The sequence below is a fragment of the Hetaerina americana genome, unplaced genomic scaffold (assembly GCF_022747635.1).
Source record: "Hetaerina americana unplaced genomic scaffold, ioHetAmer1.1.p SCAF_3, whole genome shotgun sequence".
NCBI classification, from domain to species: Eukaryota; Metazoa; Arthropoda; class Insecta; order Odonata; family Calopterygidae; genus Hetaerina; species Hetaerina americana.
In genome coordinates, this window is record NW_027286874.1 from 30,459,193 (window position 1) to 30,475,857 (window position 16,665).

At 35.4% G+C, this 16,665-nt stretch overlaps 1 protein-coding gene across 1 annotated transcript in view; it reads right to left on the minus strand.

Moving 5' to 3' along the window:
- Npl4 (nuclear protein localization 4) overlaps positions 1–16,665 on the minus strand; it is a 68,981-nt gene that overhangs the window by 39,434 nt on the left and 12,882 nt on the right. Inside the window, exons 6-9 of the mRNA XM_071588266.1 lie at positions 12,151–12,274; positions 9,226–9,405; positions 1,191–1,328; positions 953–1,100 (exon numbers count right to left, since the gene is read on the minus strand). Coding sequence (XP_071444367.1) covers positions 953–1,100; positions 1,191–1,328; positions 9,226–9,405; positions 12,151–12,274 — 590 coding nt within the window. The remainder of the gene's footprint in view (positions 1–952; positions 1,101–1,190; positions 1,329–9,225; positions 9,406–12,150; positions 12,275–16,665) is intronic.

Sequence of the window (16,665 nt, forward strand, 5' to 3'; positions counted from 1 at the left end):
TGTTAACTCCGCAAAGAAAAACTCATCAAAGAAATGTTTCTCTGTTCAACATAAATGGCAAACTTCCAATGCTGGAACTTGTCATTAAGGAATAGTTCAAGAAAAATGAACAAAGATTTAACTTATTAAATCTGATTTTTGTCATTGGATGGAGAACCAGATAACTTATAATTAAGGATGTTGGAGGTAATGGAGGATTTAGCTCTTAATAATAAGTAATGGTCGTGCAAAGGGGTTTCTGAAACCCTCCCTTAAACTGAATGCTCAAATGATAAAAATTCATGACAGTGGTGCTACATGCTCTGAATAAAAAGGAGCAAATGAGTGGATGTTAAGGCATTTTTTGAATGAGTACCAAGTGCACAACTACCTATGCCATTTTTTGCTGAATAAAGTCAAGCTAAATCATAAAACTGGAAACAACACAAGAGATGTTATTAACCAATACTGCCTCTTCCTGCCAATGAACAATGTCACATATTTTCACAACTTAATCTTCAAGTAAATATTGACACAGGCTGAATATATATTATCACTAACTATAAATTATGAACAAAGCATACCTTTTATCAAATTTCATGTAGCTCTTCATAAGGGTAGCCTATGACCATATCTCAACGCAAAGTCTCCTGAAGCCGACAAATGGTCAATATGCATGCATGCAGAAAGATCAATTTATTGGCTCTGTTTTGACAAGGATTCAAAGATTCCTACTTCACAAAACTTTATGGAAGATGCAGGCATATGCACACTTCCTTTTGAGGGAATTCCAAATATGTTTATGAAAAAATATTTACACTACTAAGAAAATGGCAAAGAAGGATAAAATATATTCTACAAACTAAACAACGAAACAAAAGTGCTAACTGCCAAATATTTTGCTTGCATATATGCCCCACTCATGCCAATGATTACATTTTAATGTGATAAAAAATAAAAGGAGATGACATACCTGTAACACAAACAGTGACAAATTTTGAGCCAAAATAACCATTTTGTGAAAATCGGCAAGGATTAGGGTGTTTGTTTTGAAATGTGCCAGCCATGATGCATTCCTCAGCAGAAAGAAAGTGGCCTTCAATATTTCGGAAATGCTTCACCTAGAATAAATGTTTGAATAAAGAATTAAAGGTAGCTTAAGTAACACTATCTAGCAAACCTAATTCTTTCAAACTCTTATCATTGCTTACGGTTCCTTTCTTGATATCATCTGCAACCAAATCTGTAAAAATCCATCCAACCCGTTGTAAGCCAAGTTGGGAGGCCAAATTTTCAACATCTTCTTCCCTTTCATCAGGCAACAAGCTAACTGAATCTCTTGTGCTTTCCTGAGAACAGATGTACAGAAAACAAATATAAATGACAAATGAAACCATGATCAGTTGATGTCTTACAAAGCAATAGAACAGCAATTTATTAGTGCTCAATTTTATGAGAAAACAACAATATGCATTATAAAAGAGTGCTGAAGAAAATTTCTTCGTATAACCCCAAAACATATTCCATACTTGTGTCATCTTAACTGGTATATAATAGCTTTAAGTTGGTTTCTAAACAAAAAACAAACTCTCTTAATTCATGGACTGTTGCATACATGACATAAAAATTCTTGTCTGGACTGTCTCTTCCACCACCTAATATCATGACTTTCTTTGTCTACCCACTGCCATTGGAGGAATTTGTCAACAAATCATTCTTCTCTTATAGTCGTTATCCGCCTGGTGATATAATTCCCATCCATGCACTTCAAATGACCAAAGATACATATCACACATCTTCCTTACTTGTACTTCACTGATGCAGTTAATCCATGTTATTTAATGACCACTTACTCATTCCTCACCCTATCTCTCCTACTTTCATAACAGAGACTCTCAGTCCAGTGTGTTCAGTATGCACTACTGTGGATCTTAGCACACCCAATATTTGTAATTTCTACTAAATGATGGTAAAGCCCGTTGATCTTATACCCTAAGATTTACTTCAATATAATAATGCAAGGACGAGTATACTTTTATGCACAGACATTTTGCTGCCTTAGAGATCCATTTTCATAATATACTCTACCCACGAACCACAGTTAGCAAACTGAAGGTTGGTTTGATAGGTGAGAGTAGAACTCACCAAGTTCTAATCCCACTGGCAAATGAGATTCACACATCAGGTAGGGATACTGCCTATGGTTTTTCAGGAAGGCTTGATACCTGAAAAATCATACAGTTTGGGCGAAGCTAAGAGGGCCCACAGGCACCCCTGTGAATTGAACTCAGACCCTCCAGTCAGTTGCCTAGCACTCTACCCACTGAACTATCACATCCCCAATATACTCTACAAACTTACAAAAATTCTAATGCAAGCTATTTAATCTCTTCCACTATTCTAAAATATTACAAATTCTGCCAACACAAAAAAATCATACGACCAAGGGTAAGTTTTGGTCAATCAACCAACAGTCAGTGGAGTTTATAGAATAAAGTACACAATGTATTTTTCCACTGTTCTTTATTTTGGTGCTACTAGTTACAACGCTTAGGCGTCATCATCAGGTACAAATTAGTCATGTCGCGGTCCATTTATATACCATTCTAGTGGACCATTTAAATATAAATTATATATGAGGTCTATCCAATAAATACGCGAACTGGTGCAAACTGGAGGCCATGACGCGGAATATAGCCCCGCCCACCAGTGATGCTAGTTACCTGAGACCTAATGAGACATCTGTGCTTGGGGGATCGTCGAGCTGTGTGTATAGTGCCAGTTATATTAGTTTCTGTTATCCTTGTTTTTACTGTAGTCGAAAATGGAAATTGACAAAATCACGGAGCAATGAAGCAACATTAAGTTTTTTGGTAAAGTGCAGTAGAAGTTATCAAGAAATCAATGAAATGTTGACAGCTGTTTACAGTGATTGTGCTATGAAGAAAACATCCGTTTTCAAGTGGATTAAGCATTTTAAAGATGGCCGACAAGATGCCACAGATGATGCAAGGGCGGGAAGACCTTCAACCACCTGTGTCGATGACAACATTGATCATGTGCGATCCCTTATCCCAACCAATCATCAAGAAACTGTCCGAATGATAGCTGATGACCTGAATTTAGGAAAACAGTGCACACTATTTTAACCAAACATGATGGATGGCTGGATCCTTCACCAGGACAATGCACCAACGCATTCAGCATTGATTAATCGCCAGTTTCTGGCAAAAGTTCAATCACCATCCTTGGTCATCCTCCTCATTTGCCAGATCACGCCCCCTACAACTTTTTATTATTTCCAAAATGCAAAAATGTGATGAGGGGACATCACTGGGAAGATGTGGACACAGTTAAACAAGAAACAACGAGAAATCTAAAAATCCTAACTGCTGAGGACTTCCAAGGGTGCTTTAAACAGCAGAATAGAAGATGGAATAAGTGCATAGCAATGAATGGAGAGTACTTTGAAGGGGAAAAAACGATGTAGGCTAAATTTTGCAAAATAAAGTTTTTATGGCCTCAGTTTGTGTATTTATTGCACAGGGTGGTATACCATTATTATATAAACCATGCTTGTAGATTCAGAGGATTATTTAAAGTTACCTAAAAACTCTTCTACTAAAACAAAAATGCCAGTGGATACATTTCTCAGGTCCTTTCCTCATATTTTTAGCGCTTACTTTTTGTCATCGCTCCCTTTAATCAACACAGTTACAATGGGCAACATTTCAAATAGAAGGTGTTTATACCTTCCTAAGTTGTTTCAAAAATATCTTTAACACCAATCCAGTAAAGCATACCCCATATGTTTGTAAGTTCAGTGGATTCCACACTATGAAGATAAAACAACACACTATTTACATGATTTTTACCATGCTGTAGGTGCTATTGAAATAAAAAAGAAAGAGGACTGTTGTAGCCCACAGTAGAGGATGTGGAAGCCCACATCATTAGCCTAGGTTAAACTTCTCCGAAGCATTATTCTCAAGCTCACATAGCCTTAGGTTTATCAGGCATCATGCTAAAATAATAGAAGCCATGTTGTAAGAACCAAATTGACTAGTAGTAGTTTTAGGGTAATTAACTGACAGCTAAGATCATTTGTACCTTCTTTTACATCCATCCCTACCTACTTGTTTGGATGGATATGAAAGGAGGAAGGGTGGAGAGAAACCCAGTGTTGGCATTGGCCTACTCCTTAAAAAGGTGCCAAAGGGTCTACAGAATGTTTTCATGGGCCATCTGACAGAAGGCATACTCACTTAAAGTGATATCCACAAAGCAGCTTAAGTAGGATTGAGATACCACGAAAAATATCTGCTGTCTTCAGGATTAAAACCCGGGCCCTCTTGGTGGGAAGCCTGTACATAAGACACTACCTCATTGCAATATCCTATTCAAATACTATTGTTTTCCTCAGTTTTTTTACCTAGCAATCTTAATTTTAATGGTAGAAACAACAGGGTTTTACTTAAATAATGGAATCGAAGATTTTTGTATGTTCCTTCTGCGCCGTTGCCTGATACCAAGTAATCTTGCTGAAAGGTTATTCTGAAGGGTTTTGACAGAAATAACAATATGAAAATGGATCAGAATATTTGGAAAAATATACAGCTTCCAAAACGATCGTTGTTTACCCTCAACTAAACTATAACACAAATAATGTAAAAATAAAGGTTAGCCAAAATTAATTTAAAATTTTAGTTAAGATAAATCATATAAAGCCCTACACTGGATAATGCAGAAGAACTAACACTGATCTCACAAAGTCTTCCAGCCTAATTGCTCCCTCGTTAATGCTACGTCATTTTCTCTTTCTGTGATCTTAGTTATTTGCATATACGTGAAGGTAATTTTTTCATCTACAATTTGATATGATGTGTGCAGAATATACAATTCAATATAGTACACATTTTAATGCTGTAAAATGTTCTATAAACAGTTATCATTCTGCAAGCTTAGGGTATTTAAAAATTAAATTGCAAATAGGCTATTAATATTGAGGCTAAAAACATTTGAGAGCAAAGCATTAGATATAAAAAAGACAAAAAAAAAGGTTTAAACAAAAAAAATTTAAAACACCACATACAGGGTCTGTCCCAAAAATAAGCAGAATGACTTGTTCATGATTAGTTGATTTTCTGTGATGAGTTGCGCCTCAAGAACAGATAGTGAACATAAAGTTTTACATGAATGTCTGGAAAAGAGTCTGGAAGGAGATCTTTACCAAATGGAGGCTGCACCATGACAACATGCCGGCTCACACTGCCTTCCTTGTGATTGAATACCTGGCCAAGCACATGGTGGAAATGCTGCCCCAGCCACCCTACAGCCCTGATGGTACCACTTGACTTCTTGTAGTTCCCAAGAATTAAAAGGAGTTTGAAAGGCAAACATTTTGGAATGCTGGAAAACGTCAAAGAGGCCATAACGACGCACCTGAATGAGGTTCACATAGATACCTTCTAGGAAACAAACAGTGACTGGCAGAGGCACTGGTATCCGTGTGTTGATACAAGTGGGTGCTGTTTTGAATTTTTTTGAAGAATTTTTGAAATTTGTACTTTGATTTGTAATAAATTTTTTCCCAGATTTATTACACTTGCGTTTGGAGCGGGTCATATAGACATGGGCATACAAGGAAAATGCCTGGGGATTTAGAGAGACATTAGACTATAATATGGTTGTGGAGATTTAGGAACAGTTTCAATAATGCGCACAATTTCAGGAAGCAGATGCAGATTAGAATCATAATTTAGTTCTAATGAAACATAATATCAGATTGAAAAGGAAAATAATAAGAAAATGGTTGAGAAAATGGAATGTAGAAGTGCTGACCGGGATGAACAGAAATTATTACTAGGAGGCAGAAGTCAAAATGATGAATGAGGACAGAAAGACTTGTATGATAGAAGAAAAATGGGAACATATCAAAAAAGGGATATTGAAAGCATCAAAAAATACTATAAGAACAGTGAACAAGAGAAGGACAATCAAAGATGGATTACAAATGAGATAATTAGGAAAATAGATGAGAGAAAAAAATGGAAGAATACAACAGTTTGGGTAAAAGAAAGTATAAAGAGATGAATAATTAAGTTCAATAGGAAACTAATAAGTTGAAAGAAGCAGGGTTGAAGATGCAGTGTGAGGATATGCCAAGTTTACGAAGGAAGGGTGACATTGGTGCACTGTAGAAGAAGGTTAAACCCTTCCAGGAAGTAAGAAGTGAAAATCTGTGATAAAAATAAAAAAATAAGCCAGGAAAAATATAAGTTGAACCAGAGAAGACCCATGAGAAATGGAAGGAATATATAGAAGAACTGTACAGTTAAGAAATTAGCCAGCAAGCTTAGACATAGAGAATATGACCTAAAGGAAGATAGCTTAGGTCCGGATTGAAAGAGAGAACATTTAGGGAATTGAAATAAAATAAGGCTGTGAGTGTAAATAAAGTCCCATGGAAGCACTCAAGGGTTAAGGAAAACTCAGGGCTTGGATTACTCAAGGGTGGTTCAGTCATCCTCTGTCTTCTTCTTCGCTGCTGCCTGTCGGTTCCACTTTGCAAGAATTTTGTGCGATACCAACAGGACCCTTGCATCTACAACTGCCTGGCATGATACATGGCCCAGAGGGTCAGGTTCCATAGTTGCCAGGATTCATATTCATAATTGTGTCCATCATAAGATTATGGGATAAAAAGTTAATATGGAAGTGTTTTTAACATGACACCAATACTAGCAAAAAAGAAAACCATTGTAATCATCCCAGAGATTGATTTGACCAGAGAGCATAGAAATTACTTCGTACTAAATCCAGCGACATGTGGACTTTATGTTCTGGGTATGGGGGTCAGTTCCCTTCCCTCTGCTGCCTATTGTGTCTCAGGAAGATCTGGTACTCAAAAAATCACACAGCTAGTGTGTAGCTGAGGGTGCTCAGAGGCTTGTCAAGGTATGAAACCAGGGCCTCCAGTCAGTACCCAAATGTTTTACCACTGGACTAACATATACTCACAGTAAAGATAATTAATCTTAAAAAATAATAAAAAAATTCATCACGCAACATCTCACTTTTCCCTAATATTTTATTTTTCATCAATACATTTGTCATTCACTTAGCATATAGCAGATGTCATTGAGTGAGCATTCGTACAGCAGAAATGAGGTCACAAATGGGGAGGAACATAGAATAAAATCATGATTTTTTAAATACATTTCAAGGCGGCATTTCAGAGTTAATTGAGTACAAATAATGGAAGTATTTCCAAAAATAGGAGTAGATTGGAGGTATAGGCAACTTATCTGTAACTTGCTCATGAGCCAAACTACTCAGGCACATGTGGTGGATGAAGAGTTTGAATGGGCAGTACCACGAAGACGGGTCAGACGTATGTTCACTATCATCCATGACTGTACATCTGGATGAAATGGCCAAAAAGGTATTGGAAGAACTGGAGAACTAGTTATGAAAGTCGCCAGGGAATTTATAAAATCACCTAGGTTTGTGGATGATCAAGCACTAATCAGCCGGTTATCAAAGGGATTACAAGCATTTCTGAGTGCATTAGATAATGTCTGATATGTACGAAATGGGAATCCATGCATACAAAAGAAAATTTATATGGTTTTTGAGGAAGAGGAATGCTAACTTACATGCTAAAACAGGAGGGCAAAAACTGAAGTGGATGATGCAATTCTTCAATCACGTCAGAAGAATAATCATATTACACACTTAAGCTGTCAAAAAGAGTGAATTGAGGACAGGATTTTGAGTAAAAATACTAAGAACCAGCTGGTCCAAACTTTAGTAGGGAGGAGACGGGATTACTGTAATAAACCAAAGGAGACAGGAATAGTGGATGCAGATCATTTTGATTGTCGATGTGATATAAATTGTAATGGATGGCATGACGTTACGCAAGCAAGGAAGGGGTAAGAAAAGAATATGCATGTTAGATGGAATTAAGGAAGGTGGCATGAATGAGGAATATGTGAAGGGTTTTATTCAGAGTTAGATATCAGGTTGTGCTTTGCTGGAAGAGGTAAATTAATTCATCATTGCTCAGCCTAAGTTTACGTAAAACCTGCTTTAATTAATAAAATGTCATTTAAAAATAATCAGTGAATGGAGCAGCAACAGAGATGGGATATCCCTTGGCTTACTAATTTAGTGAAATCATACAGACCATATTGATTCGATATTATGTTTTCTATGCCGGTATAAATCATCAAACAGTAACTTAACACTTCCATAAATAATTAAATAATCTTAATAGAGAAGAACTATTTGATAATTGTAATCATATTGTAATATATGGAAATTTGAACATTAATTCACCCAAGAATACTAATATAGTGAAAACATCAATTCTCTCCAGAACTCTATTAAAAAGAACGTCTGAGTAAATGAGGAGAAAAAAGTAAAAATTACTAGTAAGACAACGATTAAATAAGTTTCAAATCAAATAAAAAAATGTTCCTACCAATCTTATTGAGTTATAACAGGAATCTGTTGCCTAATTGAACAGTGGCGTAGAATTGAGGAAATTTATGATTGGAGCACATTAAATCCTGCGAGATATTGTATTTAAAAGAATGTTCACGATCACTGTGAGTTGCCATCAAGTGAACCAGAAGCTTCTTTGAAAAGTACACTGCAAAGCAATTCCATCATGCCAAGTACCCATTATAAAGCAAGAACTCACAGTATATTTGAATACTGTTGTTCGAAGATAGGAATTCAAAGATGACTTTTCAGGTTGCTGATAATGAATGGTTCCACTTTTATTGAGTGCTCTATAAGCAGCCAAATAAATATTTCTTGCCTCATAAATTCTATAATTTGCAAAATAAAAATAAATAACCAATGATTTACTTTAAAAATTAACCCAGCTAATGAACACCTAGTTTTCAAGTAGTATAGCTTATTTTTGCAAAATAAAATGTTTATTTGGAGGTTTCCAAGGTGCAGATTTAATGAGGTCTGCATGTTTCTTGAGTTTTCACGGAGTTTATTGGCTTGGATAGACAACAGTTTCATAATTAAATAATGACCTACTATTTATGTTTATGATTGCTTGGAGCATCTTCATTTGCACCAAATATTTGGTTCTGATTACATCTTCTGGCCTCATGAGTTTGCCAAATAATGTATACATAATATCATACAGAGTTTGTGGTGATACAAACTCTAGAGAGCATTATAGGGATAACAGTATGAAAACAAAGAAAACTTCATTACCTGAGGTGGCTCATATATTGCTGCAACAGTAGCTCTTATTCCCAAGGGGACATCAGCATGGACTTCATAATTTCCATAAAGGAAACCAATGCGCTGATGACCAGTGGTTCTCCAATAGTTGAGAAATCTTTCAACTAAATATGGATTTTCAAACATTACATTGTCCACATGTCGATAAATCTGTGATTGAAAAAAGAGTAAACATTTTTTTTTAAAACCAATATTTGCTAAGATAATTTTAGAAATAGATATTTCTAAACAAAAATATTTGTTTTGAGACTAAAGAAGTATTTCTACTAAATGTACAGGAAAAACTTCAACTCATGTAATTTTAGGCACCTAAGTTGGTACAATATAAATTGTCTAATACTTTGTGAAATTTTTGAAAACTTATTCTTGTGAAACATTAGTGACATACAAGGTTTAGGATGAAATTAAAGAAATAAAAAAATTATAGGCTGTTTTGCAGAGTTTTTTCAGCATTTTCAGAGGAGGATATCACATACAGGGTCTGTAAAATAAGTATCATGACTGGTTTAATGTAACCTCAATGGAGCGGTGAATGGGGCGGTCCGATTGTTCGGCTCAGTAGAGGGGTCACCCACCACTCAGGCGCACTTTAGTTCAGTCGTCTCTGGGCATGCATTGAGACAGGAGGTGGATTTTTGTGACGTGTGATGGTTTGTGGTGTCATCGCGCCAGCATGGAGTGCACCGTTGAGCATCGCTACGCTGCAAAGTTTTGCGTTAAACTTGGAGACCATGGAAATCCATGTCGGAGACCCTTGAACTCATTTAACAGGCTTATGGGGATGATGCCTTATGCCGTGCAAGATTTTTTGAGTGGCACAAAATGTTTAAGGTAGGCCATGAGCTCATCGAAGATGAGCACCGTGCCGGATACCCGACAACTGCTCGAACCGATGCTCAGGTGGCCAAAGTGAAAAACGTTTTGGACTCTGACAGGTGTTTAACCATCGCTCTTATCAGTGAGGAGACTGACTTTCAGTCAGAACTGTCCACACCATTGTAACAGAGGATATTGCCATGAGGAAAGCATGTGCGAAGCTTGTGCGGAAAGTCTTGAGCAAGGAATGTGCCACGGTGCGATTGTTGTGCGGCAGCTGCTGACAAAATTTGGCATGGCAACGTTGCCTCACCCCCCCTACAGCCCCGATCTGGCTCCCTTTGTTTTTTTCTTGTTTCTGTGAATAAAAAGGGAGCTCAAAGGATATCAGTTCGACTACATCGAGGTGGTTCAAGCGGTGGGGCAAAGGCTCTCAACAGTATTCTAGAAACTGACTTCCAGTGGGCTTTTGACGAGTGGTGGTGCGCCGAACTAAGTTTATTGATGCAGGAGGAATGTATTTTGAAGATTATTAAGTAATTGTAATGATAACTGCAATAAATTTTGATTTTTGGAACTAGTCTCGATACTAATTGCATGGACCCTGTACATAAATGCCTATGTTATGGAGGAAGACGTAAACTACTATTTGGAAGAGTTAAAAAAATTCGATCCTCACTGGAAAAAGTGTATTTACTTAAAGGAGACTACGTTGAAAAATAAAAATCGGTGCAAAGAAAAAAAACGTCTCATTAATTTGTTAGGTTTCCAGACTACTCTCCCAAGTGAATAAATAAAGATGGGGGCTGAAGAAGGGTTCATTGTGGACTGAGCTTCACTCATCACCTTAATTTGCCTCGCATGTAATATAGAGAGGAAATGTATAGTAAAAGGAATTTGATGGAAATAATAAAAATTAATGCACAAAAACTGAAAAAAAGAAACCCTCCTTCCATAAGCAATGATATAAATGTGGATGTAAGTCTTAGGAATGCATTTCAGTATGTGTGCAACAAAAAATTAGCAATACATTTAGTCACCATCATTAAATTGAAGATAATTTTACCTAACGCATACATTCTTAATTTTTTTATAATTCATCATCACTTCTACTAAGAAGAAAGAGAATAAATATTGCAAACAAATTGCAAAAATTTTACTTGGCAAAAACCATTTGCTTACAACAGTAATAAAACCTGAATCTCTTGATTTCTGGGAAGTGCTTTAGCTTGATAAATGACTTAAGCTAACCCTTATGCGGCAAATTTCCAAGGGTCTATAAGGAATAAGATGCACCGGCTAATTGCTGTACGTACAATGCCATACCAATCAAGTAATCATAGTCATGTGCAGTGTACCACTGCAGTGTTTGATATTTAAACACATAGAGGTGACTAACTTTAGGGGAATCAAAAATAAAAGCAAACAATGTTACAACAGTAACTTTAGTGGAGTCAGTTGTTTGTTTGAAAACTAAGAGCAAGAATTTACCCATGTAAAAATCGTTCACTTCAGCAATGATTCAAGCCTGATGGATTCCTCAATTTTCTGCAGAGTTCTTCATCCAGTTAAAAACCTAAGGCATCTACTTGCACAGAATTTTTTAGGGATATGGGTTTCAGCTCTCGTCTAGGCAAATAATATTTCACTATGGAATTCTCGCATATGTGTGCACACCAGCAAGTGACTCCATTGAAGTTACTGTTGTGCCATTTCCCAGTCTCTTTGGAAGCCAAGTGTGTTTGAGCATTCAGCTTTCCCTATTTAAAAAGTTCATTTGTTTTATTTTGAATTTAAAATTTGTGAAGATATTCTATCATTTGCTCGAAAATTTATATTTAAATTTAATTTATTTGTATCATTTGCTCAAATGAAATTACATGCATAGCAATGAATGAATGATTTAATAAAGTACATTACATCAAATTAAAAAAAGCCATGATTTTTCACAGATATCAGTTGCCATTACACTACAAATATTCTTCAAAAGAACTGATTCCTACTTCTAGGCTCAGTGGATAACAAGATTCAATCAGGCACTAATTTAATTATCCATTGAAACCAAAAAGCAAAACAAACCTGTCTGTTTAAAGTGATGGCATTTGGCTGACATTTCGAGCAGATTCCTTTTGGCCAAGGGGGGTGATCATTGCAGCCTGGTTTTATACGGCAACTAATGTCTTCCAATGCTACAAACTTTCCCCTGGAAATAATTAAGAGGCATTTTTAAAAACACTCAGATGAAATATCTTGCATGGTGCTTACAACAATCACCCATGTGGGTGATGATTGAGATAGAACACCCATCTTAAGTTGGTCATATGATTATTTGCATTCATTACACAAAAAATATGAGAATAATATACGATTTAGGGAATGATTTTTCAACAGATAGGAATTATCGTAATACTACGCAAAAATACTTATGCATAGGTTTAAAAATTAATACATAAGTTGGAAGAATGCGTATTTTGCAATTTGTCGAACTTTGTGCCCTAACTACTATGCATAGGCCAAATTTAATTCTTCATAGCATACTAAATATGGCGATTGTACATGTGTGTGTATATATATAAATATTATATATATATATATATATATATATATATATATATATATACATATATATATATACACACACACACATATATATATACACATAAATATATATTCTTCGATTTAGCTGGTTGGAAGGTGAATGTCAGTTATTATCAATGAATTATCAAAAGATAAGGACTATACTTAAAAGCTGAATAATAACATAGCTTAATTGAATTCTCTGTTCAGTGAATAAACCAAAAATGCCCAATAATAATTCCATTCAGTCTTAAAAGTCACATTACCCCTTTGCAAGATGGTTGAAGATGTTTGGTATGACAATGGATCTCCATTGCAGCCATCCACATGATGGAGAGTAATTGAATGACAAGTTGTGTTTGTCCGAATTGTTTTGTAAAATATAAAATAAAAAGGCAGGAAAACATCAAAAGAATACAAAACTTGGAACTCTGTTATATTTTAGTCCAAATTTGAAGTCAATAAAAGAAAGTTTTTATATTTTATATAATAAAAGAAAATTAGTCTACAAAGGATGGAATATATTTTTAATATTATTCAAATGAAATAAATTAGTTGAGTTCCAATGTCATAGTGGATACCAATGCCAATGGACCTTATTTTATATACAGAAAATGTGCCCATATACAATCCCTGAAAACTTCAACTCAGTACCTAGTAGCTCCACAGATTAAAAAAACAAACACCACTAAATTTAACCTACTCATTAAAAAGGACTCTTGGGATTTTATTAGTATTGATCTCAGGACGGCCAGATGTGAGGTCACAATTTTTAAGGTCATTTCTAATACGGTTTGAAATTTTCAAACTTGGAACTCTCTCTAAGTACAGTCCCCAATATTTTTAGCATTGAGTGAGTCAGGCACCTATCTCTACCTGTAAATCATAACAAATGAAGGTATCTTAATCCTGCCTACACCACTAGATTAAAGATGGCTGTTTTGAAGTCAAGTCATTTTAGTTTATTAATCAGGCTAATTAGGGAATCATTTTATTTTGCTTTAACCTGCCAAGAAGGATGTGACATGCATCTGAAAATACTTTATCATGATGCGAGTATTACTCTAAAATCACTGTAATGGAAATAAGACAACATTAACCCTTTCTTGTATTTGAGACATTGAGGGTGACACAACTGCCATTTTCAGATATGAAGAACCACATAGATACCACCATAAAAAAATGATTTTCTCATTACAGAGACTTTGATTCAGGTTGCTGGGTTAGGTTTAATTCATAAAATATAATATAATAATATCTGTTCAATAATAAGGAATACCTAATGTTTTAGGTTAATGCTGAGAAAACGAAACGAAGAAAAAAAGCAGTCAATTTTGCCAAAAACAGAGCGCACTTAATGTATATGTGGAAATATGCACAAACATTTTTATTGCTCAAAAAATTCAGGAAATGATCAAAATTCCACCTTGAATGGTCTCAACATTAGGACATGTATGGGACTATCTGAGCATCTGTTACTGTTATCCTATTCATGAACACTGCATCGACGTGATTAAAAACATTCCTTGGAGAAAAAATTAAAACCAATACTGATTCAAACTTTCAAGGACTGTACTAGTTTGCAAAGTGTACTTATTAAAGGAGTCTTTTAAGATTTGAAATATGCAATTCTGAAATATATCTATTGAGTTTGCACAATTACTATGAGAGCTTATTCACCACCAGGAGTAGAGAAGAAATTTTTTTTAATCTACAAGCAGTTGGAGAAAGTATAGGTCTGAACAAAGTACACTATTTCTAGGAGAATTGGTTTTATCTACATGCCTTTCAAAACTTGTTTTTTTGCAATGAGAATAGTTCTAGTGATTCCTTAAATATTCCAGGAACTTATTTAAAATCTCACTCCTTTCATGACTGCATCTTCATACCTTCCAACACCATCCATCACCCCCATAAATATTACATTTTCTTCCTTTCCTTTTCCCTCATACCTTTATAAGAACTTGCTACAGATATTTGTTCTGGTTGATAAATTTTCATTTCCCGCCATATCAATGATTAATTTCACACACGAATCACCTATCTACCACACACTACTTTGCTAAGCATAAAAATTAAAACTTTCCATGTACATTCTTTGATATTCCATCTTATTTAATGAATTTTGTTCTAGATTGATTGTGCTAACCCACATTAACACTCAAATGTCCACTCATAAGTAAACAATTAGAAATCATTGTTCTAAAGCTAAGCCTTGTTGTAATGTTTGAACCTGATTAAATGTGTCTTATTTTATTTGCAGCTTTAATATAGTGCCTGAAATCTCTGAAAATGTTATAACAGTCACCACTGTAGTTCTGACTTAAACTTGTCTGAGCGGGTGGAATGGCCACCTGCTCAGACAAGTTTAAAGAAAGAAATATAGAAAAAGTTGTAATGGTGAAAGATAGAAAAGAGCTGGATGGATTGTGTAAGAAATGGTATGAAAAAATGTAGAGTCAATGGCAAAATGGCATTTATACATCCATGTTTTTTAAAGCTGAAGCTTATTATCAACGCACAGACGTTTTTTCAAAATTAACCCAGCTTTTTTGGTGGTCTACCATAAAAGGCAGGTTGTAGTGGAGACAGACTGAACAACCAACCATTTTTAAGCCTCCTCTAACCTGACACCCCACACACTACCATGAATTCTTCAATTCTGCATAAATTCCAACTTTCTTCATTCCACCCAACATTTCATTTTCCTCCCCCTACCTCACTTATTTCCTTGGCTGATTGAAAACAAAAGTTTAAACCCAACCAAATCTTAAACCCTAACATTTGTATGAAGTAATTATAACAGCGTGCATATCCTCAGTTTGAGAGTGATTTAAGCTGCTATCATATGATATAATTATAACACCACCATGGATCTTCTTGGTACAAATTCTTCTTTGGATCAAAATAATACAATCACTCTGCTATTTATTTGTTGAAAGTATTATAGCTACTTCTTAGTTTGCAATCCTCTACAATACCCTACAATTAATGAAGACCCAACAGAATATATTTTGTGTGTAGAATGATTCTATGAGCAGCCATAGTACGCTTTCTGCATCTGCTCCACTATCTAAAATGTCTCTTGACTTGCATTTTAGTCAAAATTCACATCATACCAAAATTCTGTTCAGATGATTGTTCAGTAGCTTGTTTCATGCACATGTGGGATCGTTACACATAAGGTGCTTATGAATGAGGAGGTATGGCATACACTCACCCACCAGTTACAACAGAACTAGAAGAATTTTGGATGATTTTAATTTCAATTTCCTGGTATTCAGTCTTGAAGGAGGTTTTCCTTTCAAGCATACAGTTTTTTCACATATTCCAAGGCAGTGGCTCAAATGTCATCACCTCGACGCTCGAGGCACCAAATACCCCTGAATCCAAGCAGTGATTTAGTTTTGGACTGATTCATGATGAAAATTGGAGCATGTATGCGAGAGCATTAAGAATTGGTAATCACTTAATATCAATGAGGTTTGAATTATAATGAGGGCTGTAGCAACATCATTTATTGGGACATTACCCCTTCTGAGTAGCTTGCTACAGGACTCAAAATGATTATCATTTCCATTCTTTCTTCTTGACACAAGTCATCACTGAGCTAATATCTTCAAGATTCCTATTTGCTCAAGGGCAGATATTAATCACTTCAATATGGACTAAAATGGAGGGATTATGGGTTGTATTGAGTTGATTGATCATGAGGTGAACGTGAGAGGCAGTCTTTTCACTATCCACCATGAAATTATGGCAACCAACATAAAGACCTCCAAAATCAACCAAAGTAAACCATTCTCGGGAACAACTTCTGAATTGCACACACAATACACCACAATTTCTTACAACCAGGCCACACATCATAACAGCTTTGAATACTTGTCTTTGTTGCAATTATCTCTTGTTTGGTAAAAATAGGTCGTAAATGTGACCAACAGTTTAAACGATACACAATGTCAAAAAGTGATACCATAATATTCCTCATACATGTCTCTTAACAAAACAATAGAA